General features: G+C 42.9%; 1 protein-coding gene across 3 annotated transcripts in view; it reads left to right on the plus strand.

The window, feature by feature from the left end:
- Positions 1-26,034, plus strand: part of MLIP (muscular LMNA interacting protein) — a 52,253-nt gene that overhangs the window by 16,206 nt on the left and 10,013 nt on the right. For 2 of the 3 annotated variants that reach the window (XM_081856894.1, XM_081856895.1), the window contains exons 3-13: positions 2,752-2,895; positions 5,004-5,354; positions 9,310-10,893; positions 13,400-13,471; positions 14,466-14,531; positions 16,350-16,433; positions 16,537-16,596; positions 18,169-18,213; positions 20,515-20,559; positions 24,997-25,125; positions 25,796-25,984. In XM_081856894.1, the coding sequence (XP_081713020.1) occupies positions 2,752-2,895; positions 5,004-5,354; positions 9,310-10,893; positions 13,400-13,471; positions 14,466-14,531; positions 16,350-16,433; positions 16,537-16,596; positions 18,169-18,213; positions 20,515-20,559; positions 24,997-25,125; positions 25,796-25,984 (2,769 nt within the window). The remainder of the gene's footprint in view (positions 1-2,751; positions 2,896-5,003; positions 5,355-9,309; positions 10,894-13,399; positions 13,472-14,465; positions 14,532-16,349; positions 16,434-16,536; positions 16,597-18,168; positions 18,214-20,514; positions 20,560-24,996; positions 25,126-25,795; positions 25,985-26,034) is intronic. The other variant, XM_081856896.1, reaches the window with a different exon arrangement.

Below are 26,034 nucleotides of genomic sequence, written 5' to 3' on the forward strand. Positions count from 1 at the left end.
GGAAGCCTCTGTGGTGACTATGCGGGGCCAAATATGTGGACCGCAAAGCTTAAACTGATTCCCTATGTCTGCGCCACGTGTTGCTGGCTAGAACACCCCGCAGTTCCGGATGGTGAGGCTTTGGGAAAACTTCATGCTCCAGATAACCCCAAATGAGAGTGATCTGAATGAACCCGTAAAAATGTAAAATTGTAGCATGTGGGCCTGATAGATTTGTGAAATCCTTAGCTTGGTGCCCTCCAAGTGACTGATAGCTATGTCAGCCATTGGTACTTTCACAGAGGAGTGTGCCAAATCAATGTATTGCAGTACTAAGCAGTACCGAACTCACTCTCCTGCCTTTTCTGCCTGTATCCCTGATGTTTTGAGATTAACATCTCACGCTGATGGGTGACGTGGGTTTATGTCTGTGTACACACTACCAGCTTAAAACACAGCTAGGTGGTTCTTTTTCTCAATTCAGATCAGTAATAATAATTTTTTATTTATATGTTGCCCATCTGACTGAGTTGCCCTGACCACTCTGGGTGGCAGTATGTGCACGGCCTATATTTCAAGAAATGTGGTGTTCTCTAATTTACCACAGGACTGCTATTGAGTTCCCCTGTGTTTACAAATTTGTGATAGACTGTTGCCACACATGTCCTGCCCCATATTTTTTTTTACCAGCTGCTATGGAGGCCAAGCATTTTTATTGCTTTCTGTACACAGACAAGCAAACACAAGAATTATATAATATCTGTGGGACAACTCTCTCCACATAATTAGTGGTTAGAAGTTTTAGTATAACACATCTTGAAAGTCTGTGGGTGTTCTATAATCAGCAGTTATCTTCATGAAAAGTTTCTTGATCATGCTGAGTATTTAAAAAATAAAAAAATCAGTTTTGGGCCATAGAGTATTCTTCTGCTAAACTGCATAGGAATGTTGAGTTGGCTCTGGCTATGTAGCCTCAACTGTAAAACTGCATTCTTCTTACAAGGTAATGAAAGCATCTAACTGAAGGCTTTATTTGCTGGGGGAGAGCCTGGCTTAACATTTTCCAATATGCCAGTGGTTAAACTGATGAGATACTTTAAAATGAGTCATATGTCTCTCTTGTAAAATGGTGCTGCTAATTGCAAAAGCATGGAGTGAATCCTTTCTATCTGTTTAGTGTGCTTATAAAACAGAGTATTCCCACTGGAAGCATAAATGCTGGTCTGATTATGGCACCACCCCCACAAATGAAACTTTAGATTGACTAGTAAAATCCTGTGGTGTGTGCCGCAGGAAAAGGGAGCGGAGAGAGAGAGAGAGAGAGAGAGAGAGAGAGAGAGAGAGAGAGAGAAAGAAAGAAAGAAAGAAAGTATTGTGGCCTGCTCGAACTGTTCCATTTCCATTTACTTGCTTTTCTACCTATGCTTCTAAAAGACAGACGAACAGCAACAAAAACAAACCATTACTTTTCCAGTTCACAGTAACATGGCAGGAGCTTGCTTAGTTTCCCAGGCAAGGTGTTCCTATTACAAGAGTATAAGAAGGAGATTGACAAGCTAGAACATGCGCAAAGGAGGGCAACCAAGATGATCAAGGGCATGGAAACAAAGCCTGATGAGGAATGGTTGAGGGAGCTGGGTATGTTTAACTTGGAAAAGAGGAGGCTGAGAGGAGAAATGACTCCCAGTGGCGAAGCTGCATGCTCTGCTACTGGGGGCAGAGAGCAGGTGGGGGTGTGGCTGGCGCACCCTGGGGGGCCATGACGTGAGCCCCGGGGGCGTGACACGCCGCCCACAAGTGCATGGTGCACATCCCAGGGGCGTGGTACGCCACCTGCGAGGGTGTGGTGCGCATTCTGGGGGCATGACGCACCACTTGTGGGGGTGTGGCACCCAGTGTGCAGGGGGGGGTGTGCATGGTGCGTGTCGGGGGGGCACCACGATGGCACCCTACTGGAATAGTGGTGCCGGGGGTGGTCCGCTCCCTCAGCACTCCCGTTCCTCTTCAAATATCTCAAGGGCTGTCACATGGAAGATGGAACAAACTTCTTTTCTCCTGCTCCAGAGAGTAGGACTTGAATCTATGGATTCAAGTTACAAGAAAGGAGATTCCAACTAAACATCAGGAAAAACATTCTGACGGGAAGAGCTGTTTGACAGTGGAATGGACTCCCTCATAATTTTTGTGGGCTTGTTTTCAAGGCTGATTTTTTGAAACCCTGAATCTAACTTTTTAAAACACTGAGGGCTTATCCACAGTTACCTTTCCCCCACTCTTTTCAGGCAGAGGTCTGCACTAATGCTCCATGCCCAAGCATTTGTTCTGTATATTTTGCTTTTGCCATGAGCTTTCCCTAAAAAACCCCCCACTCTTTTAAACTGAATTGGAGCAAACATCAAATCAGGTTTTCCAAGAGTTGCCATTTGTTCCAACTGAGCTTTAAAGAGCAGGTTTTCAAAAGGGGAGGGCTTGAACATGAACTTCTAGATTGTGGACCATGCCTGGAAAGAGCAGAGGAAAAGTGTGGATAAGGCCTGAGTCAGCAAGGGCAAATTCAGCCTGGGTTGACTAGAAAAAGCTGATATAGATGAGAAAACATGAACAGTAAAATAGTCAGAAGAGATGATCCTCGCTCCAGTTCGTCAGAGAAAATATTTACCTGAAGTTAGGTCCAGTGAAATGACTGCAAGGTGGTTCAGACATGGTAATGCAGCATTACTCTATGTTCTTTGTTAAATATCCTCTTCACACGCAAATATATGTATTTTGTAGGTTCCTTCTGAATCTGAATTTCTGAGGTTCACTTTTGTTCCTTCGTTTGGAAGCCTTCCAACTCAGTTCTACATCGCTGATGCCACAACATTTCTTGCAGAGGGACCTGTGGATAGAAACTCTCAAGAAATTACTGGGCACAAGGTAGGGTTTTTTTCCTTTTTTATATTTTCATACTGATTTATGTTTGTGCGGAGACAGTCTTTCAAACTGTCTTGAAATAGGTTGGCTGCCATCTGCATAGGTCCTCTTTGCTTGTAATCTTTACTGTTTACAAGCAATATCAACTGTTGTTATTTTCAGATTGGATTCACTCACATGACAGCAAACCTAGTTTTGTAATTAAAGTTTATTTGGTGCTGTAGTGCAACAGACCCACTTTCTGACTCCCCCCCCCAAAAAAAACCTGGATATTTTGTGAAAAGCAAACAGGTGGGGAAATGTACTGGAAAGTGTAGGATAACTGTGATTGATTTAATGTCAAAAAACATCTCCATAATCAAATCAGATGAATGCTCAATAAATCATGGAAGTCATCTAACCCTCCCCACAAACTTTGTGCAAACAAATTATGACAAAATGCTCAACTTGTGGGTTTCCTGGAAGTGATCTTTATGTCAGCACTGCATTAATGTTTGAACCTTCTTGAAAAATGTTTTTAGCTTTGGCTGCATTATAGCTGTCCTTTGTTCTTCATCACACCTTGATGACATCACAACCAGCCAGGAGGGATAGGGAAGGCCTGCCCATTTCAGCTCACCTTTGGGAAGCATATACAGCTCGTAAATTCTTTGGCAACCAGTCACCTGTACTCTCTTTAGTCTTGCAAAGAGTTGCTTAACAGACTTGGCTAGAGCCACTAACTTAACAGAGACAGAACAAAACAAATTCCTTTCAGTAGCACCTTAAAGACCAACTAAGTCAGTTCTTGGTATGAGCTTTCGTGTGCATGCACACTTCTTCTGCATGCACACGAAAGCTCATACCAAGAACTGACTTAGTTGGTCTTTAAGGTGCTACTGGAAGGAATTTGTTTTGTTTTGACTATGGCAGACCAACACGGCTACCTATCTGTAACTGGAATTAACAGAGACAGGTTTGACCATTTGGGCATCCTCATTTTCTACAGAACCCTGTTTTACAGATCTAAAACCACAGGCTTGGAGGGTGACCCCTAAAATGACATCCATACTAATCCCAGTCCTATAGCAATGTTCTGTAAGTATGCTCTGCTGGATTAAGCAGAAAGTCTTTCCAATCATGCCTCCAGTTGTGCTCTTTAAATCCCCAATGGAGGTGACCTTAAGGAGTGCCGACTCTGTTTCCCCAAGCCAATGTGTTTACACAAGAAGTTCCTAGGAGGTATTCCTGAATGAGCACAATGTGTACTAGGGTTAAGTGTACAGTCCTTAAGAGCTATTCCCTTGTGGAGCCCTACCTTGTGAAACGAGCTAAGACATTGTATTTGTTGTTTAAAATACATGGTGCCTTGTTGGGGACAGCCTCCAGTCTCTAATTCAGGAGCCACAGCAAAGCTGTTTCTGGCATTTGAGGGGTTAATGGCCAAAATCTGCAGGACCACTGAATGGGTCCCTGTAACAAAACAATGATGCTTTGTACTAAAATGCCCACCCTTAACAAGTACAGTCAAGCTCCATGACTGCAAATTCTTTTGTTTTGTCTGCTCAGAGAATGTCCTGGTTTTGAAGTCCTTTTGTGGCTTCAATGTCTATATGGGGCTTTGCCCCAGATTTCCCCCTCTGAGGAGCGTGGGAGCCAGTCTTTTGGTTTCGTGCAGCCCACAGCCAGAACCCAGTCTCCACCGTGCCTGCTTTAAAGGGGTCTTGTAGTCCATTCTGTTTGACTGCACCTGCCTCCACCCCAGTTCCTTTATTGCTCCTAATAAAATGTGAACGATTTCTTCTGGAGTCTACCCCCCCTCACTGTTTTGGTGCTGCTGGAAAGCAACAAGTGTCTTCCCTTGTATCAGGCCATATTTATGGGAAAGTGTGTTGAGGGAAGAGGGAAGTCGCCAACAGTGGAAAGCTCATTATGTCAACAATACAAGCCCCACTTTCTTTGTCTGTGACCCTCCCCATCTTTTCTGGTGCCTGAGACGTTGGACATGTTTTCCAATGCACATGCATTAGCTTGTAGTACAAATTCTTAATTCTTTGGCTGGTAAGGAAAATGAGCTTATGAAAGCAAAACAATTGACCCAAGTCTGGTTTGTTTTTGTTATTTTACAATAGGCCGAAGCAGTTCCTGGAGGTCAGGCCGTAGGAAGTAGAAACGAGGGAAACGGCGGCTCTGCCAGTTGCACAAACAGTCGCCACAAACTTTTCCAAGCCAAAGATCACAAGGCAAGCAGAGGGGAAATGGAAGGGGATGACCTCTTCAAAGCTGAATTTGTCTTCATTACGGACTCAGATGAGGACAAAAACACTCCACTAGGCAACGGATATGGACATGGAAGATCTAAGGGTCTGGATGCATCCTGTTTGTCTCCGAGTGGCGAATCCAGAGGACATCCGACAGCCCCACAGTTACCACTGCACACTGAGATCTCTTACAGTTCTGTCAGCCAACAGAAACAGTCTCAGGTATCTTGTTTTCCTAATTGTGAGCGTGCATCTCTATGAAAACCTGTCTGTTTGTACTATACTTGGTTAGACTTGATGTTTATTTGTTAACCTGCTCAGTTACGAATTAGTCCCTCATATTGCCTTCCATGGCTGAGAGAAGTTGCTGGTCTAGTGGAGGAGATTGATGTGGTGGTGGAAAAAGCACATGGCACTGCAACATTTTTTGTACTTTCAATGACACGTGGCAGTTATGGCAAATGGGAGTAGTCCAGCCTTCCCCAAGCTGGTATCCTTCAGGTGTTTTGGGCACCCATCAGCCCCTGCCATCATGGCCAGAGATGGTAGGATTTATAGTCCATAATATCTGGAAATCACCACTTTGGAGAAGGTTGGTGTAGACTGTTACTATACTACTTCAGCTAATGATGGCTGAAACAACACTTAACCTGAGCACACATTCTACTTAGGACTACTTTACACAGGACAAAAATCCTTTCTCTATATATATATATATTTGGGTAGGGGCCATTAAGGAAACAAAGGAAGGGAAGGGCTGTTGCTCAGTAGCACAGCACAGGTTTTCTATCCCACAGATCCCAGGCTCAATCTCTGCCATTTCTAGGAAACTCTGGTAAAGATTCCTATCTGAAACATTCCAGAGCCACTACCACTCAGTGTAGACTGTGCATGATGGACCAATATAAGGCAGCTTTGTAATTCATTTTGACATAGGAAATTGCAACTCTCTTGCATGCGGATCATCATGTGTAAATTGCTTCCTAGTGTGTGCAAACAAAAAATTCACATGACTTATTTGAATATGAGATTTGCTGGCATTCTGTGTAGGCACTGAGTGAAGTGTGAAGCATCCTACAGATCAATGAACAACTGTGACTGCTTTTAGTCTCACAGTATTACTCTGAAGCAGCCAGAACTATTCACTGGACCAAGCAGTCTAGGAATGTCATCAACAAAACTAACTTTTGCTGATAATCATGGGCTGGATCCAGTGGTTCCCTTCCTCTAGTGGAAGAAGCTGGATCCAGTACCAAATCTCCAGGCTTCTTCATACGTTATGTTTTTTAGATTGCTGTACACCTACGTTTATTTTTAACTGTAGACATGAAATGGTAAACGATGAATGTGGCAAGCATGTGTTGGTAAACACGGGGACTGTATTAACCATACACACTTGTTTCAGAGCTGAGATTGGCTGCAGATCTGTCTCAAATCCATTTGGGGGGGGGCTGCCTAACTTGTGGCACTGTAACTTGTAAAATAAAGATTTTGAGGGGGTGGGGAATGTTTCAAATGTAGTTAGTAGACTCGTACCTTATCTGCTTTGAGATATATGTGTAAGGATTGCTTCCTATGGACCAGGACTCTTGCATCTTGTGTCTACTTTGTTTTTTGTTTTCGTTTTCTGGAAACCTGAGGTTCATCATTGAGAGCTGGGTGCAAAATTGGGGCTCAGCTGAGCAAACATACAGTAAGAATTAAAGGAAAGGGTCTTCTGAACACATGTCCAAGCCAAGATTTGTGATCAGCACCAGAACCAAGTGTACAATCTCTCTCTCTCTCTCTCTCTCTCTCTCTCTCTCTCTCTCCCCCTCACACACACACACACACACACACACACACACCATTCCTGGTTCCCCCTTTAAAATTCATTTTTCAACAACATAATTTAGGAGCAGAACAGCTTTGTGGTTGTTCCTAATGTCAAAAACTCTTGCTGATTTACTGAAAATCAATACCCCTCACCACCCCAGTTAAAGGCCATAGGTTGTTAAAATAATTAAAGGCCTGGGAGAAGATAAATGTTTTTGCCTGGTGCCTAAAGATATGCAATGAAGGCACCAGGTGAGACTCCCTGGGGAGAGCATTCCGCAAGTGGGGACCACCACAGGCCTCTTGTGGAGGAGGCACACAAAGAAGGGCCTCCGGTGATGATCACTGGGTCCAGGCTTGGTTCATATGGGATGAGGTGGTCCTTAAGGTGTCACAGTTCTGAGCTGTTTAAGACTTTCTATGTCAAAAACAGCACTTTGAATTGGGCCCAGAAATTAATTGGCAGCCAGTGCCATCGGGCCAGGATAGGCGTCATATGCTCAAACCGTCTTTCAACAGTGAGCAACCTCCCCACTGAATTCTGCATCTTCAGATGCAACCCCACGTTTAACGCAGTAATCTAGCCTATAGCAGAGCATAGATGACAATAGGTAGGCTGTCCCTGTTCAGATAGGGGTGCAGCTGGGCCACCAACCAATGCTGATGGAAGGCACTTTGCACCACGGAGGCAACATGAATGGATTCAGGCATACCCACAAGCTGCGCACCCACTCCTTTTAGTATTATTCAGCTGTACTTTACCTGGAGTCATTCTTAAAGATATAAAATGCTGCTTATATCATTAGTGCTCAGCTGACCAAGAAGAACCTTATTCCTTTAGAGAACTCAGTATATATGGAATTCCATATGTATATAAAAGGTACTAGTTTGCATCCCATGCCAGTGGGTTAGTCATGATTAATAATAATAATAATAATAATAATAATAATAATAATAATTTTATTTATACCCTGCCCATCTGGTTTCCCCAGCCACTCTGGGTGGCTTACAGCATATATAAAACATAGTAAAACATGTTATACTATATATGCGTGGTGTATGTGTGTGTATATATATGTGTGTGTCTGTATATCTATCTATAGGGTGGCGCTGTGGGTAAAACCTCAGCGCCTAGGGCTTGCCGATCGCATGGTCGGTGGTTTGAATCCCCGCGGCAGGGTGAGCTCCCGTCTTTCGGTCCCAGCTCCTGCCCACCTAGCAGTTCGAAAGCACCCCTAAGTGCAAGTAGTTAAATAGGTACCGCTTTATAGCGGGAAGGTAAACGGCGTTTCCGTGTGCTGCGCTGGTGCTGGCTCGCCAGAGCAGCTTCGTCACGCTGGCCATGTGACCCAGGAGTGTCTCCGGACAGCGCTGGCCCCTGGGCTCTTAAGTGAGATGGGCGCACAACCCTAGAGTCGGACATGACTGGCCCGTACGGGCAGCGGTACCTTTACCTTTACATATCTATCTATCTGTCTGTCTGTCTGTCTGTCTGTCTGTCTGTCTGTCTGTCTGCCTGCCTGCCTGCCTGTCTGATTTGTAAGCTGTTAGAGAATCCCTTAAGCAGTTCTTGTTTCATTGGTAAAGTGTTTAGCCAGATGGTGCTAAGGAATGTGCTTGGTGTTCTCAAGTCAGGACACAGCAATGCTTATGTCTTCACATCAGCTTCTTGGGGAGATGTGCATGTATGACTGTGAGCCCATTTGCAGCCATTGGGTCCCTCTGCAATTCCACATAACACCAAGGTGTTAGCTAATATAATCCTTCCTGGGTTTGCATTTTAAAAACCTGAAGCTTTTGACATCTTTTGTTTACAACCCACAGTTGCGAATGGCATTTACAGTGGTACCTCGGGTTCCATACGCTTCAGGTTCCATACGCTTCAGGTTACAGACTTTGCTAACCCAGAAATAGTGCTTCAGGTTAAGAACTTTGCTTCAGGATGAGAACAGAAATTGTACTCCGGCGGCACGGCAGCAGCAGGAGGCCCCATTAGCTAAAGTGGTGCTTCAGGTTAAGAACAGTTTCAGGTTAAGTACGGACCTCCGGAACGAATTAAGTACTTAACCCGAGGTACCACTGTATTATTATTATTTGTGGAAAAGTGGGAAACAAATTAGTATTGAATCTAGAACACTGATATCTTTCTTTTATGTGCCAACAAATTATGTGCATGGATTATTTAATATTAAATAGCAATCACTTAGCAATGCAGCACACAATATAATCACTGATAATTAAAGGAGGTGTTATGCTGTTAAAGCACATGGCAGATGTAGTGAATGGAAATAGGTAGCATAATTTGAAGAACATCATGGTTGCTGCTCTGTATTAACATTTCTTTTTCTTTTCCCCTCTCCAGTCAACTTCTCTGTCTACCTCTGATCATCCTTCTTATAAGCCACTTGTTGCTCATTTGCTTTCTCCAACTAACCTGATGGTAGAACAGGATCCGTCTCCCACTGTCCATCAAGCCTCTTCTCTTCAAGAATCCCACAGCCAATGGCTGTCTGAAAATGGGTCCACTGTACGCCAGACATCTACCTATTTACAGTCTACTGCTTCTTACAGTCTCCCTTCTCCCATATTGCAAAGACCTTCTTTCCCAAGTCACAGCCTTTCAGATGGGGCTCAGTTGCCCAGTGGTCTCCAGGCTAGGAATTTCCCCCAGAAATATGAGCTCACATCATCCCCTTTATCAAGCAAAGACTCGTGCCCTTCTTCCTCACAGGCTCACAGTTCAGCAGACACGCTTCAGAGCTCATCCCCTCAGGCCGCTTCTCCTCTCCCGCCCAAGAGGTTTGCCCCCTTGTCTGTGGTTCCTATCTATATCACAACACACTTATTATCCCCTAGTCCAAAGCCTCTGTCTTCTCCTCTTCATGGTTCCTCCTCCACCATCTATAGTGTCAACAACCCTGGCAGCCAAATGTCTTCCAGTGGGAACCTTCTGAAATCCGGAACTAAGTCACCACTACCAACCAGGCTCTCTCTTCTGACTGCTATTTTGAAGTCAGGCTCTGCTCCGAAAAGACCCTTTTCTCCTGCATCTTGCCCTGCTACGTTTTCTCCCAATTCCCTGGGCTCTTCAACGCTGGCAATAGACCAAAAGTTTAAAATGACCCCTCCGACCCCTAAGAAAGCTGCCTCAGAGTATTCAATTATGTCTGCCTCTCCAAGCCAAGAGGAATTTCGTCTTTCGGTGTTTTCTACCATGCCCAATCGCATGGCCTCGTTTTCAAAGTCCAGCCCTACTCTTAGAACTAGGTCCCCGTCTCCTAAAAAGTACCTTGACACCAGGGCGCTTTCCCCTGACAAATTGCGCCCTTTGTCACCCACCATTTCTTCCTATAGAAAAACAGTTGTGTCTCCTCTGTTACAGTCGAAATCTCCCACTTTCTCCTTGCCTCCCCAGGCCCCTAGGAAAGGGGCCCACTCTCCTGCCCACAAAGCCCGAGGGCCTGAAAAGTCTAAGAAGGTGCATACCTATTCCCCCACTTTTACCGCTAAGTCCTATCCAGTGTCTCCTCCTGGTGTTAGCCAAAGGGACGCCGTTTCCCCCACCGCAGACAAGGGCGCTCTCTCTCCAACATTAATGCATTCTAGCTGCAGGTCAAACGGATGTTTACCGCAAGCCATTGTTAAGGACCCAGCTACCTGTTCGCCAGCTCTTTCACCTCATTGGCAAGCTTCTCGTACAGATACGACTTCACCCACTCCTCCAGGCTATCATATTAAAGCCCCTACTCCACATAGAGAGTCCTCCTCTGTTCATTCAAACTTCCGAGCTTGCCCTCCATCTTCAAGACTCAGGACCCCAACAGTACCACAGCACAGATCTCCTGCCACGGTGCATTCACCTTGTTCATTGTTGTCAGGATCAAGGGAGGTGACTTCACCGCTGTCTTTCTCTCTGCCTTCTGCCTCTGAGAATAAGAAGCCCCAGGTATTCAATATTTTCTTGCTTGCCTGCTTGCTTGCTTTCAGGGATGGGAGAGTCCATCCAGTTTGGTTGTTTTGGTGTCTCATTTTCCCAGACTTAAATTAAGTTATCTACATTATGCAGCAATTAGCAATTTTTATATATATAAAAAAATCCTCATGGAAATCACCAGCATTTTAGCGCTAATTTCTTCTAATAATAACATGCGGTTTGACACATTTTTGCAAGCAATTTATCCTAATTTTGCATGTTATTTTACAAATACCTCCAGCTTTATGCCTACTTCCCACTAATAGATGCAATTTTGTAAACACTGGTTGGAGAACAGCACTGCAAAATTTGGAGAAGTGTGACATAACTGTGTTTTGGTTTGCATATGGCTTGGAAGAAATGGAAATGTGATAGATTTGGCTTTAAATGTGCACTGAATCAAATTTCTCCTCCATCACGATATAACGACAGTTCTAATCTGTGTTCAGTAAGTGGAAATAACCATGAGCTGCTCTGGATTAATTAATTTTGAAATTGAATTTTTTTGGAGTGATGCACCCTGTTTTCTGAAGCAAGTAGGGCATTGTCTTCAATTCCACTTTTCAGTCCAATCAATTGCAGCATGATTCAAACTTGCATCAACAATAGGCTGATTTGCACATGCTGTTGATGAATATTATAATTATTGTTGGCGGGAACTAACTTTGAGGCTGGTTCCATAGAAATAACTTTAATTAAATTCAATTAAAAATGCAGCAGTTGTGTTACTGGATACAAATATTTATAAACCATTGTCCATATAAATCTCAAGCATGGTTCATTTTGTGAGGAAGTGTTTCTCCACACAAAAGCAGAGAATGCCTTCTTAAAGGCTGCTAATAATTCATGGTCTGCTATTACTGCAGTCATCTCACTGTGCAAGGGATTGAAAAGCATGTGATTGTATGCAGTTTGCACAAAATGCTTGAATAGATTTTGAAGACATTACAGGACAGAAGTCTTTTTGCCACATTCATGTTCGTGCAACACAAACACACACCTGTGGCTACCTGCAAAATAAATATACTGTATGTGCAGCCCACAGTTCTCTCACACATCTTATGTGCATCCCAGAAATCACTTTAGTGCATGAACATCCACAGTGGGGTAGTGGGCAGGTGAGGGCAGCTGGTTTAACCATAATTCCCAGATTCCCAGATTTTCTTTTTTTAAAGAGAGGGAGTAAATTTCTGCATTTGTAGAACCTGATATATGAGGAATAACAGACAGGTATCATTCATATTTTTTGTGTGATAAATTAGCATGTCTTAACACATGGACGTAGGGGATGCAGTGGTGCTGTGGTCTAAACCACAGAGCCTAGGACTTGCCAATCAGAAGGTTGGCGGTTTAAATCCCCATGACGGGGTGAGCTCCAGTTGCTCGGTCCCTGCTCCTGCCAACCTAAGCAGTTCAAAAACACATCAAAGTGCAAGTAGATAAGTAGATTACCTTCCTGCTGGAGTGGTACCTATTTATCCAGTTGCACTTTGACATGCTTTCGAACTGCTAGGTGGGCAGGAGCTGGGACAGAGCAATGGGAGCTCACCCCATTGTGGGGATTCGAACCACCAATCTTCTGATTGGCAAGCCCTGCTGTCACTATTTTTGTATGGGATTCAGTCACATACTGGCAAATTCGGGTTGATCAAATAATGTTCATTTGGACCCCTTACACAGCAAACCTGCTTCCCTAAGAGATCAGAGTTTTTGCCCTAAGGAAAATGATGGGGAGATGCACTGGAAAGTGGAAGACAACTCTTGTTGTGACACAAAGTCATATAGACTCCCCACAAACAAATCTGAATGGATGCTCATTAAATATTTCTCTAACCTCCCTGCAAATCAGTTGTGATGAGTGCTCAATATACAGGTTGTCTGGAAAAGTGTTCCTAGTGTGTTTACCTTTTTCTTGGGAGTGAAATTGAGTAGATGAAAAGATGCTTGCCATCTGGTCCAAGGGATTTCACCACATTCATCATCTAGCAAACAGAGATAAGGAAGGCAACTGCAAGTCAGAATGGAGAAAGTCACAAACTGGCGTTTCCACCTCCACTTCAGTGGTTCTCTGTGTCCCAGCTCCATTATATTTGAATTGTTATCAAACTACCAGTGTTGGCTCTCTTTGCAAAGCAAAGAGTTATCGCTATTGCTCTGTGAAAGTGATCACCTGTCTCTATCTGGAGCGGTCTTCGCTGACCCTGTCAGCAAAAGGGCATCCTTTCACACATGTGGGCTGCATGGATTGTATTTGCAGCAAAGCATAAAATGAATATTGTGTGCACCCTAATAGGCAAATGAATGCATGCCAATGAATAGTGAAATGAATGTGTGAGCTACTGTTCTATAAAAGTCAGAACAACATATTCACGCAGCATGTAAGCCCCCTTAATGTTGACAATATTTATAGTTGATATTTTAATGTATAATGTGTTTTCTTTTTCCATTCTCACCGCCCCCTTTTGTTTATGATTTGTAGTCACACAAGATCAAGACAAGCTACAAGGCTTTTGCAGCAATCCCTACAAACACACTACTTCTCGAACAGAAGGTTAGTTTATTAAAAAACCTATTCCAGTGATAGTGGTGATTTTATAATTAGGAGTAGCCTGATAAAATCACTTATTTGGGGTACCAAAAGATGTGACCAATGCTCTTCTGTTTGTGGTGGATGATTCCAGCTGTTTAGCCCTAAGTGTGGATAGTCACTCTAAACTACTGGCTACATTTACAGAGCATCCATCTTCAGGGATACATTTGTGTGTGCTGTCTTGAAGAACTGGAGGTCCTGATTGGTTTCTGTTAGGCAAGAGGGTGCCACAACAATGACAAACAACAGAATGTGAGAGGAAGTGGAGCACCACATTTTGGCAGCACACAGGGTGCTGCTGAAATGTTAAAACCTGAAGTCTTTCACTGCCCTGGAGAGCCACTGCCATTCAGCATAGACAGTGTTGTGCTAGATGGGCAGGATGACTAGGTTCAGAGCAAAAGCAGCTTCAAGTGTCCCTATGGGAGAAAGTAAACATCAGTGTGCATGCTCCCTCTAGAGGACAGGTGGGCATAGTGCATCAGAATGGCAGCATGACTAAGAACCAGAAGTCATATTGGCTGTGCCCAGGCCCTGATTGTGGAACATGGCTGGCAGAAATTAGCTTAAAGTAACAAGGGAATCTTAAAAAACACAAAAATAATTTAGCAGAAACTCATGTTTCCCTAAATTTACTCCTTAGATTCCTCTGCTTCTACAAATGTGCACATGGAGATTAAGATTATAATACTACAAGTGTGGTTTCTTTTTTGTTGTTGTTCCCTTGTGGCACTTTGCAAAATGAGTTGAGGTTACGGTAACAGCTGATTTGACGGAATTCTTTCCTTTGGGACTTTGTATGCATGTTGCTTAGGGTGCTTGGACAGATGGATGCAATCTCAACAAAAGAAAGAAACAAGTTAACAAATGAATAAAATTCACATTGTAGTTCTGCCTTTGTTTTTTATTTTTTCAATGCTGCCTTGATCTCAGAATAATGTGAATTAATCCCTAGGCACTCGATGAACCAGCCAAAGCAGAAGAAGTCACAGAAAACAAATCTTTGGATACACATTCAGAGGTGACTCTATTATTCTCTCTGAATTCAACTCATCCCTATGAAAATCCCTTTATTTCTGGTCATATCTCCATTTGACTGATCCTGTCCACTGTGAATAAATGTTAGAATTTGCACTTTTAGGTCGCATCCATGCCATTCAGCTGGAGAGCATTTCAAACACACTCCTACCTCGAAAGAATCTTGAAAATGGTTGTGTACCTTTCAGAGATCTACAGTTCCCAGCTGCCTTAACAAACTATAGTTCCCAGGATCTTTGGGGGGAAGCAATACGTTTTAAATGTTCTTTAGATGTATGATGTGGATGTGATAGTTGTGGTTCCCAAAAGATGCAGGCTATTACAAAATGCTGGTAGCTGTGTTTTTGCCCACTTCTAATGAAAACTTTGTAATGGTAAGAGCTGTCTGCCAGTGGAAACGATAACCATGGGAGATGGCAGACTCTCCTTCACTTGATGGCATTTAAGGAGATGCTAGATGGTCACTTGCCAAGGATGCTAAGGTCCAAGGGAAACCAGTGCTCTCCAGATATATATTTTTTCAGAATTTTATATTGATTTTCACATTTATCACAAGGAAAAAGGAAACATTACAAAACACAAAACAAAGAAGAAGAAAAAGACACAAAAAAGAATTATTACTTTAAATCCCTAATTTCATTACATTGAAAACTGACTTCCTCAAATCCCCTCTATCTGAATTTCATTATATCACCTATTTAACAGTTCTCCAAATTCATATTTCTAATGATATTAACTCCTTTCATTTACTTACCTCATCTCCTTTATTGATATTCTAATCCTTAATATTTACTAGCACATATACTTATTCTACCCCTAAGCCTATTAATTTCTTCCAATAATTTTCTATTTATCTTATGTTACAGTATTTAGCTAAATATTCTTTAAATTTCTTCCAATCTTCTTGTATCTCCTCTTCCTTCTGGTTGCGGATTCTTCCAGTCAGGTCGGCCAGCTCCAAAAAGTCCAACATCTTCATCTGCCATTCTTCTATTGCTGGTATCTCTTGCGATTTCCAATTTTTGGCTAGTGATCTCCAGATATTTTGGGCTATAACTCCCATCATTCCTAACCATTAGCCAAGCTGGTTGGTAGTTGTAGTCCACAATATCCAGAGGACAGAACATTGGCTCCCTCTGCTGTAGTTGCATTTTGCATTATAGTTCTTGCATTGAGAAGGTAGCTGGTCTACATACCCCCACATGCCCCCTTTAAGCTCTCTGATTCTAGAATTACAAGGGCATTTCAGATATTTGTGTGATATTTGTCGAAGAAGGACCAAAAATGGGTTGGGAGATACATGCATGTTTTGGGTGGCGTTGTGTCATGTGGGGAGCTTAAAGTGTTGTGTTTTTGTGTTCAAGACAAATAAACAAATGACCCAAACGCTTAGTCGTGTTGAACTTGAGCATTCTTGCCTGGAGAAAAATGGAGGCGAAGAGATGGAATAGATAATAGGATGTAGCAAGAAGAAAGATGGTGAAGGAGCAGAAAATGAATGGAGGGTGAAAAGCCATTCATTGGGCTTTGCAAGCACACTGAAATGGATAACACAATGCGGTTTGCCCTTGGTAAAGTCAAGAGAAGGCGACCTATTGTTGTGGATTATAGAAGAGATGCAAGTTGTGAAACAGGACTTGGACAAGACAAGGACAAATTATGCAATATTCATGGCACAAGCTAATCCCAGTAATAAAAGCAGGAGATCATATGAAAAGGGGATGGTGAGCTGCAAATACATCCTTGGGGTGAAGCTGAGAATCATGTTGTGGGTAAACGTCTCTCTTTTAAAATCTTCTAGATGTGCTCCCCTGCTCAGCTCAGGCAACAAACTGAAGAGCTGTGTGCTGCTATTGATCAAGTCTTACAGGACCCCCTGTCTATGGTAACCAGATATTTAAAGCATCTTGTTTGTCTCTATGCTTTCTCCCCAACCCCTTTTGGTTTCTGCAACTGAGCGCTTGACACTTTCAACTCGTTCTTTCTAGCGCCGTTGTGATTCTTCTCCAGGCTCCCTGCAGAACATATTGGATTCAGATGCAGACAAAGTAAGTGGGTATTATTCCCCATGGATACCAGAACGCATGTTCTCTTACTCAGATGTCCACAGCAAAACATTTCTTCCCTAAAAACATGAACAAAACAAGCTAAGGGTGTTCAAATTCAAGTTAATACAAAATTGTACTTTTCCATCTGACAAATGCACAATAGTCTGGGGCTGTTAATACATCCCATGCTTCATCTTTGACTCTAGTTCAGGGATGGGGGGGAATTATGACCCTCCAGAGGTGGTTGGACTGCTGCTCCCATCAGCCCCCAACCAGCATGGCCAATTGCCCGGGATAATGATGGGATCTGTAGTCCAATGACAATGGGAGGGTTACAAGTTCCTGCTCTGGTGCGAAATACCCTGAAGGTTTTTCACTCTGTGGGTGGAACTACATACACATAAGGCCAGAAGTGACTAACCACAAATTTGGGGGCCTCATTTGCGCCTCCCCCAAATTTTTCAGGGCCCCTAAGATCCTCCCCTGATTTTGGGTATGGTAATAATAATAATAATAATAATAATAATAATAATAATAGGAGGGAGGAGGAGGAGGGAGGCACAGTGCTGTGGTGGACTGACAGGGATGCAATTTTTTTCCTCTACCTTGCATTCAATGCCCTTTTAAAATGTGTTATTGGATTGTTCTTGTTTTTATTTTGATTATGTACCGTATTTTTTGCCCTATAGGATGCACTGGCCCATAGGACGCACCTAGTTTTTTTTGGGGGGGGGGAATAAAGAAAAAAAAATATTCCCCCCCAGCTGCGGCTTCAGCGTGCCCCACGCTCCGGGCAGGAGGCTGCTATCCTCAGCCTAGGGAGCCCTGCAGGAACTCCCGCGGGCTCCCCAGGCTTGCTGATAGCTTCCTGAAGCCTGGAGAGCGAGAGGGGTCAGTGCGCACCGACCCCTCTCGCTCTCCAAGCTTCAGCGAAAGCCTGCATTCGCCCCGTAGGACGCACACAGATTTCCCCTTCATTTTTGGAGGGGAAAAAGTGCGCCCTATAGAGGGAAAAATACGGTATTTTGTGTTTCTATATTGTGGTTTTATCCTGTGAACCACCCAGTTTGTTCTACCTGTCTACATTTACCAAATGGGGATAATTATGTGGTCCTTCTAGCTCCTCACGATGGGAGCAATGTGCTAACTAACTCTGATGTTCTTAATTCCCAGAAGGAAAAATAAACATATTCCAGTGTAGGGTTAAATAATGTTCTGGATGGTTGACCGTGAATCACTTGCTACAGTGATTGACCACAATGGTCTCATTCAACATAGTCATAATATCTTAAGAAGACACCCTTTTTCATGTTCATGTTCTGTGTGTATTTTAAGCAACAATCTTATATTCACCTGGGAGCAAGCCTCCCTGAATTCAGTCAGACTTACTTCTGAATAGATGTGCATAAGATTGTGTTGTTCCTCGTCTGCATTGCTGTTTGGTGATCACAACAGCAGCAGAAAATTGCCTGAATGTTACAATTTGGCACAAAACCTCTCAGCACAATGCACACAGAACTGGCCAACCTATGTTGCACTTACAATATTGGGCTGATTAATCTTTACCTACAGACATTGATGTCTTCACAGAGACCAGCTGGACGGGAAACAAGATTTGTAAGTAATTTCATAAATGGACTTTAAATTTCTTGCCTGCACTCAGCCTTTGTATCTATTGGCAAGAGCACAGCACAGCCTTCGAACATATAAATGCAGAGTGCATTTTCTCATCACTGACTGGCTACAGCAAGTCGCTACAGATTAGGAAGAACAACTTCCAGACCTGGGAAAGGTATTTCCAGAGAGATCTGAACTCCTCTCTCTCTCTCTCTCTCTCTCTCTCTCTCTCTCTCACACACACACACACACACACACATTAAGCACTGATCATAATACCTTTACAAGAATGCCACGTTCAAAATCACATTATTTGTTGTAATCTTAATCATCTTTAGTCTATCAAACTGAATGACAGAAGCCCATCTCCAGGGAACTGAAAATAAGTGGCTTGAAGGCATTAGCATTTAATGAAGCATTAAATGGCATTATCCATCTTTTCACCTGGCAGCAGCTCCTGACAGAACAGGCACCTGGAACAAAAATCTTGAATCCTACTTGGAATTTTTTCATTAGCTCCTATGAGGAGCTATAACAGGGCACCAACTGTATTTTCTCTGATGATGATGATGATCATGATGATAGTAATAATAGTTGCCCCAGCCACTCTGGGTGGCTTCCAACATATATACGGCATTCTGGGATCAAATTAAAAATTGGGACATCTTCTGTAAAGCCCCGACTGTCCCTGCAAAATAGGGAAACTTGGAGGGTCTAGAACATAAATATTTGCCTAATAGCCACTAGTGGCCTTTTTCTAATCCTCTTTTAAAGCCATCACTTCCTCTTGCAGAGACAAATTTCATAGTTTCACTATTTTCCTCTGTGTAAAGTTGCTGATGTCGCTTAAAATTTCAGGTTTGGGGTGTATTGCAAATCTTGCACTTCTGTGTGTATATATTTTGGAATGAACGAACCACTTACAGACATAGACTCTGCTTGGATAAATATGCCAATATTTGGAATGAAACATTGTAATTTTGAAAAGAATTTGTAAGAAAAATCACGAATGATTCCAACTAAGATGTTACTTTCTCACTGCAAAATGTATTCGTTTCTCCTGTCATACCATGGATATTTTGTTATAAGGTGGTGGTTAAGCGCAGAGATTTTGATGAAAACATAGGTGGGTTTTTCCTTCTATGCACAATTAACTGAGGGAGGGAGGGAGAGAACATTTATTATCCAGGGAAAGGTATTTATTTCAAGACAGGTTGATGTTGCAATTTTAGTCTACATGAGAAAACATATTCATGGTTACTCCTATAATTCATTTTATTTCCTCAGAAGTCTCACTGTAGGAGGTAAAGGAATAACAATTCCCAGTTTATTTTTTATTTATATTTCTAAATCAGTGCAATAGATAGCTAGAGAGGTGATGGGTTTTTTTTTTTATCATGTGCTGGCCCATAATGATTTGAAAAGGGATCATAGAAGTGATCATTCACTCTTCTGAAATTGTCAAACATGTTAAACTATGTTTGGGGCATTGTTCCAGTGGTAACTGCCTGGGGGCTTTCCAAAAGATCAATTTATTTAGTGCAACAAATATGCCGCTGATATTCATTTGCCACAAGTGCTAATAATGCTGTATTGAAACAGGACTGAAATATAACATGCCTACCATTAGGGAAAGGAGAATCTGTCAGTTTTTGTTCCTCTCAGTTTCTCATTTGTCTAGTCTTCAGTCATCATGAAAATTCACCAGCGTTTGCTTGCAAATCCCTCCTAATATACACAGTTTATACAATTTTCCAAATATACACATTTATGCAAGCAGTTTCCCCCAATGTAATGCATTGTTGAGTATGTAATTTTCACTAATATATGGATTTTAATAATGTACAATTTTTCTTAGTGAATGTGTTTTTGTGTGCATTACTTGTCTGCAGAACTGAATTGCAAAAATCAGAGAAGTGCAAAATTTAAAATATAGCTGTGTTTTGGTTCACTTTTAATTAAGTTCATTTTTTAAAGGGAACTGATGTGAACTTTCCCCTCCCTCTATCCCTGGATAAGCTGCTGCTATGAGCATTTAGATTTTTGTGCAATTCATTTTGTTGCTTGTACAAACAAATTTCATTTGGGCTACCTTTCTTCTTTTCTTAGTTCTTCGATTATTATGTACTATTGTGATGCTTAGTCTCATTAAAAAAAACAAAAACCTGACACATAATTTGTTTTTGGGTTGTAAAGCCACATACGTTCATACTTTTCCCAAAGAAAAACAAGACACTCTTAACATGACGGAAAGCAATGTATGCTTCTAGTTGAACTGATATCGCATGTATTTTATTTCAGGCTAACCTTCGTTCATTGCAATCTGCAGCACCTGAGAAGCAAAAGGTATGTTTCATGTCTAAACTAACACTCCCCACTACAATAAAATAAAATAGATTATGGAGTTGAAAATGATTGCATTTAAAACACATCATTGAAGTCAAGGTAGTTTTATTTATTTATAGTTTCATAGCTTTTAAACCTAAATATGTGAACAACCAATTAAATAATAAAAATGCAGTGTCAGAGCAACCCATCGCTCAGGATGACATTAAGTTGCAGGGCTCTAAACCAAACCTACAGGCATGGAATTATTCTAAGGTAAAGGTAAAGGGACCCCTGACCATTAGGTCCAGTCGTGGCTGACTCTGGGGTTGCGGCGCTCATCTCACTTTATTGGCTGAGGTAGCCGGCGTACAGCTTCCGGGTCATGTGGCCAGCATGACTAAGCCACTTCTGGCGAACCAGAGCAGCACACGGAAATGCCGTTTACCTTCCTGCTGGAGTGGTACCTATTTCTCTACTTGCACATGACGTGCTTTGGAACTGCTAGGTTGGCAGGAGCAGGGACCGAGCAACGGGAGCTCACCCTGTCGTGGGGATTCGAACCGCCAACCTTCTGATCAGCAAGCCCTAGTCTCCGTGGTTTAACCCACAGTGCCACCCACGTCCCATTGAATTATAGCTTCAGGAGTGCTAACTGGTTTTTTTTTTGACCCGGGTGAAGTCTCCAGAGGGGCACCACTGAGGCTCCCAGCCTTTGTGAGTGTGTGATGCAAATGCGCATGGGTGTGTGTGCCAAACTTGGTCTTTGACCGGGTGAAATAAAGATTAGTTTCACTCCTTCATATAGTGCACTGCTTAGAAGTGGGTAGATCAACTTATGTTGGCATGTGCAAAACAAAATCTTGGAAGTGCCTCTTTCTAGAAGTAAAAATGAAGTGATAATAAATTAAATGCCTAAGCATTTGCTGCCCTGTCTCCCTGCCTGTGGGAGATGCAGCTATGCATCTGAGAGAGTTTCGCAGAACAGTGCCCAGCATTCGGAATAGAGCTGCGTGTTGTTTGAAGCTGGGATGTGATTTGTCAAGCAAAATAACTTTGGCCAAGTGGCTGACAAAGAGGCTTGCCAAATATATTGCTTTGTTAGGAACAATATCAATGCAGCGGATTGCTAATACCATTGTATTCAAAGCTGCTTTGCAGTTATCTTCCATTGAATAAATCAAACGCTTGAGATGTCGTGTTTTCAGTCTGGTGCTGAGTCTCAGGACTTCATCATTTTATTAACTGCAAAGCAATATTCAGCAGGCTGCTTATTATGGTGTAAAGAAAGCAATGTGCTTATTTGGAACTCTAAAACGGATTTCTCGCTGTTTTTGAAATGCCTTGATTTCATTTACAGATCATGAGCATTAAGTAACAACTTGAACTTCATAGTACTGTTGGACAGGAAGGGGTTTGGGAAAACCTAGTCCCATAGCCCTGTCCAGCCATTTACATGCAATGTAGCATGCAAGCCTAGAAATTGATAGTAGGCATAGCATTCAGTATCCTGAGGATCTCAGCTTTCTTTTCCTTCGACATCAGGTTTCTAGTCCTTATGGTTATGAAAGTGGACTTTGACAGTATAAGGGCAAATTGTCCCCTGGGAAAGCTTTTGTGGTCCTCATTTTCAATATGAGTGTTGAATTGTTGTGCCACCCACAATGACTCTTGTGATGTGTTGGGGGAAATGGGAGTGATCAGCAATAGGACACAAGCAAATACAAATAAATATTTTCTTATTGGTTATTGTCAGGGTTTTAGGGAGAGAGGAGACAGAGAGCGAGGGCGAGGAGGAAGAGGACGACAACGAGCCGAGGTTGTCCCAAAGTCCGTCTAGCGAATCAGAGGATTCCCAGAAGGGAGCCCCCCTGGTCAGGCCAAGGGGCAATAGAGAGGGAATCAGTCAGAGAGAGGGGAACGAAGAGGGAATCCCCAGTGGGAGTGGCAAAGCGGGACCAGCTCCCCCGTCGGAACGGAGTAGAGGGGGGGGAGTTGCCAGTGTGTCAGAAAGAGCAGGACAGGAAGGAGGAAGGGGGAGGAGTTCGGAGCAAGACGTCCTGCCTGAAAGGGAGGAGTGTAGTACCGAGAGCAGCGTAACTGTAGAAAGGAAGGTCAGAGGCAACGTACGCGCGCCAAGTTCAAATATAGAGGCGCGCGGAAATGAGGAGAGCTCTGAGGAGGAGCCTGGTGCCAAAGCACGAAGGAGGGGGGAGCAGGCGGGAGAAGACTCAGCCTCTGGGGAGTCCCGGAAAGAGGGAAGACAGGGGGGCAGGAAGACCCTGCGGAAAAGGAAAGAGAGGAAAAGGTGGAGCAGTACAAGCCTCTTAAATTGGTGCAGGGGAGGGACGGACTCAGAGGGGACTTCTAACATCTAAGGGTAACAGATGCGGAGCCACGGAGTTTGGATGTAATGACGACAATGATCTTCAATAAAACCTTTTGTATATAGCTTGGACTGGACTTTGGTCTCTTGTGAGCTGGGACCCAGGGTGGCTCTGACAGTTATGTATCTGGCTTTCCTAAGTATTGGCTTCCATAAGGCACCTATAAAGACCTGATGTTTCCTAAAGCACAATGCAATACAGAGAAAGTATAGAGTGCTAAAAGAGAGTTAAAAATGTTTAAGTTATGTGTTTTACATGTACAAAATAAGTAACTTGTATCTCGTGAATGTTCATGAGATTTGTTGCTCCATAAACATGGGCTCAAATAGAAGAATTTGCATTTTCCTCTTAGGCATTTCTGGAGACCAGTAATTTAGTTGCCAGTGGGAGGACGAAAATTAGACTTCTTAAATCCAAGGCTTTTGCCTCCTGTTCTTCTGATACATACATGAAAAGGAATTTTTATTACCCTTATGTGGGTTGTATGAGACCACTGACTGTCATTGCTTTAATTTTTTTAAGTATTGATAGAATACAAAATGTTCTATTAATATTTTCCTGAGTGAAACATAGCCCTGGTAGGAGAATGACAGAAAAAGCATTGAAAGTTATTTTTCTTTCCCTTCCTTCCTTCCTTCCTTCCTTCCTTCCTTCCTTCCTTCCTTCCTTCTTCCTCTCCCTCTCCCTCTCCCTCTCCCTCTCCCTCTCCCTCTCCCTCTCCCTCTCCCTCTTCCTCTTTCTCCTTCTCTCTCTTTCCCCTTTCTCTTTCCCTTTCTCTTTCTCCACCTTTTAAAAATTCCAATACAGATGCAAACTTTCCCTTCCTTTCTCTTACCTTGTTGGTAGTAAGTAGGTGCAACAGGTGGTCTGAAGTGTGTCTGTGAAACTGCAGTTAAAAATCACCCAGCATCTAGCACAGTGTATTACAATTGCTACAACAGGCAGCAAAATCATTAAGAGATCTTCCAAGACCCCCATAAATTTTCAAAGTGTCCAGGGGTGGGGGTTCGGAACCACGGCACTAAGTGAAATGTATTCCACTAGGGGAGCTTGAGAAAAAGCTTACCTATCTGGTACAGTGAAACAGATGGCTTAAACACCTGTCATGCCACAGTTCACTTTTAGTAGGCTATATCCAGTTCGCGAGGTACCACAGCCTGCCCGAGACTTCTTCTGATCCTCCACTGAGGCCTTGCCCCTGGTGCCTTCCATTTTTGGGCTGCGATGCTACAAAGGACAAAGCTTTTCAGGGGTGGTACCTGGTTTTGGAATCCCCTGGTAAAGAGGTTCCACTGGTGCCTACTTTGCAAGCCTTTAGATTCCAGGTTAAGACATTTTTATTTACCCGGACGTGTATGCATGTGTAAATAAGATAAATAAATAATGCCTCAGCATGCCTTGTGGGTTGAGTTTTATACATGATCTGAAAAAGAAAAAGAAAAAGAAAAAGAAAAAGAAAAAGAAAAAGAAAAAGAAAAAGAAAAAGAAGAAAGTTTTGACTCTCCAGTTGCTGCAACAACTGCTCAGGGATGATGGGAGTTGTAGTCCAGCAATGTCTCATGTGCCAAAGGTGGTTTTCAGCTATGATTTATACTGGTTGTGCCACAAATGCATCAGGGTGGACGAGTGCAGCAGTTTCCCTTTCATACTTAACCGTTCTTGGCTTTGGCAAGAAGGGATGCTCATTGAGAAGTAACGAATGTATCTTTATACTTTATGACATGTAAGGGTGGCAGGTTAAAATCTAAGAATGTACAGTATTACCTCGGGTTAAGTGCTTAATTTGTTCTGGAGGTCTGTTCTTAACCTGCTATGTTCTTAACCTGAAGCACCACTTTAGCTAATGGGGCCTCCCGCTGCTGCCGCGCCGCCGGAGCACGATTTCTGTTCTCATCCTGAAGCAAAGTTCTTAACCTGAGGTACTATTTCTGGGTTAGCAGAGTCTGTAACCTGAAGAATATGTAACCTGAAGTGTATGTAACCCGAGGTACCAGTGTATGCAGTTTTCCAAGACATGCACACAATTCACACACACAAACGTATCTCTCTACTTCTCTTTCCTGGAAACTAGACAAAGCCTGGTGTCATTCGTCCAACAATGGTGAAAGCAAAAATAATAACGTTAAAGGAAGAGGAACCTGCCCAACCAAACCCATTCAGAAAGTACCTAGAAGAAACCGGTGGCCTCCAAACTGAACAGGTAAAGCTTCTTTCTTTTCCTAATTCAGCTGAGATTTTCTTACTGGAACAATGTAGCTGAATTTGTCTTAAGTATGCAGGTGGATATTTTTAACAATGGAAATAACAAACCATCCCTGAACCAAACCCTCTTCCCACTCACCCCCCATATCTAATAAGAACTGCCCCCCTCCTATGCTGATGTCATTGTGCTGTGTGCCTCCCCACTTTTGTGTCACGGGTTGGTGAGAATGGGGAGACTTGGACCCTAAACCCCACTTAGCCACCAAGCTCAGATGAACCCGCCTCATAGGGTTGCTGTGAGGATAGCATGGGAATTAATGCCACCCTCGGAGGAAGCAAATCAGACATTCACCAGCTACTCCTTGTCCCGCTACATTAACTACTTTTTCTTCCTTATCCAAACAACTTGAGAACAATTGTGTCCAATCCAACAGGGGCATGAGGCAACATAGTAGATTCTCCCTTGCTGATATGAGCCCATCTTTCATATTATAATAAACTGCAGTCCTTTACTGTATCTGCTGCAGTAACCGTATTAACATCCACAAAACCATACAGAAATAACAAGTGAAGTCTTAATCGTACAAAGTCAAGTGAACTGGGCGTCCCCTCTGGGGCTCTTGGGTTGTCCATTAACCAATCTCTTTGTCTGCTTCTCTTTCTTCCAGGATTCAACTCTTTCCCATCCTTATTTATATACTAAACTGAGCTCTCCTACTAAGTCCCCATTGCACCCACAGGGGCTCTCTCATGCTGACTTGCTAACTCCTGGTCCATTCAATCATTTGGGTTCCATCTTTGGCGACATCCATGACAGTTCTTATAGTCCTTACCGTCGCAATACTTTGTATAACAAGGTGAGAAGTGTCTCTTCCTGGTGTTTCTGTTGTGTTAATGAAGGACAAAG

This window comes from Podarcis erhardii, assembly GCF_964252035.2.
Source record: "Podarcis erhardii genome assembly, chromosome: 3".
Lineage (NCBI taxonomy): Eukaryota > Metazoa > Chordata > Lepidosauria > Squamata > Lacertidae > Podarcis > Podarcis erhardii.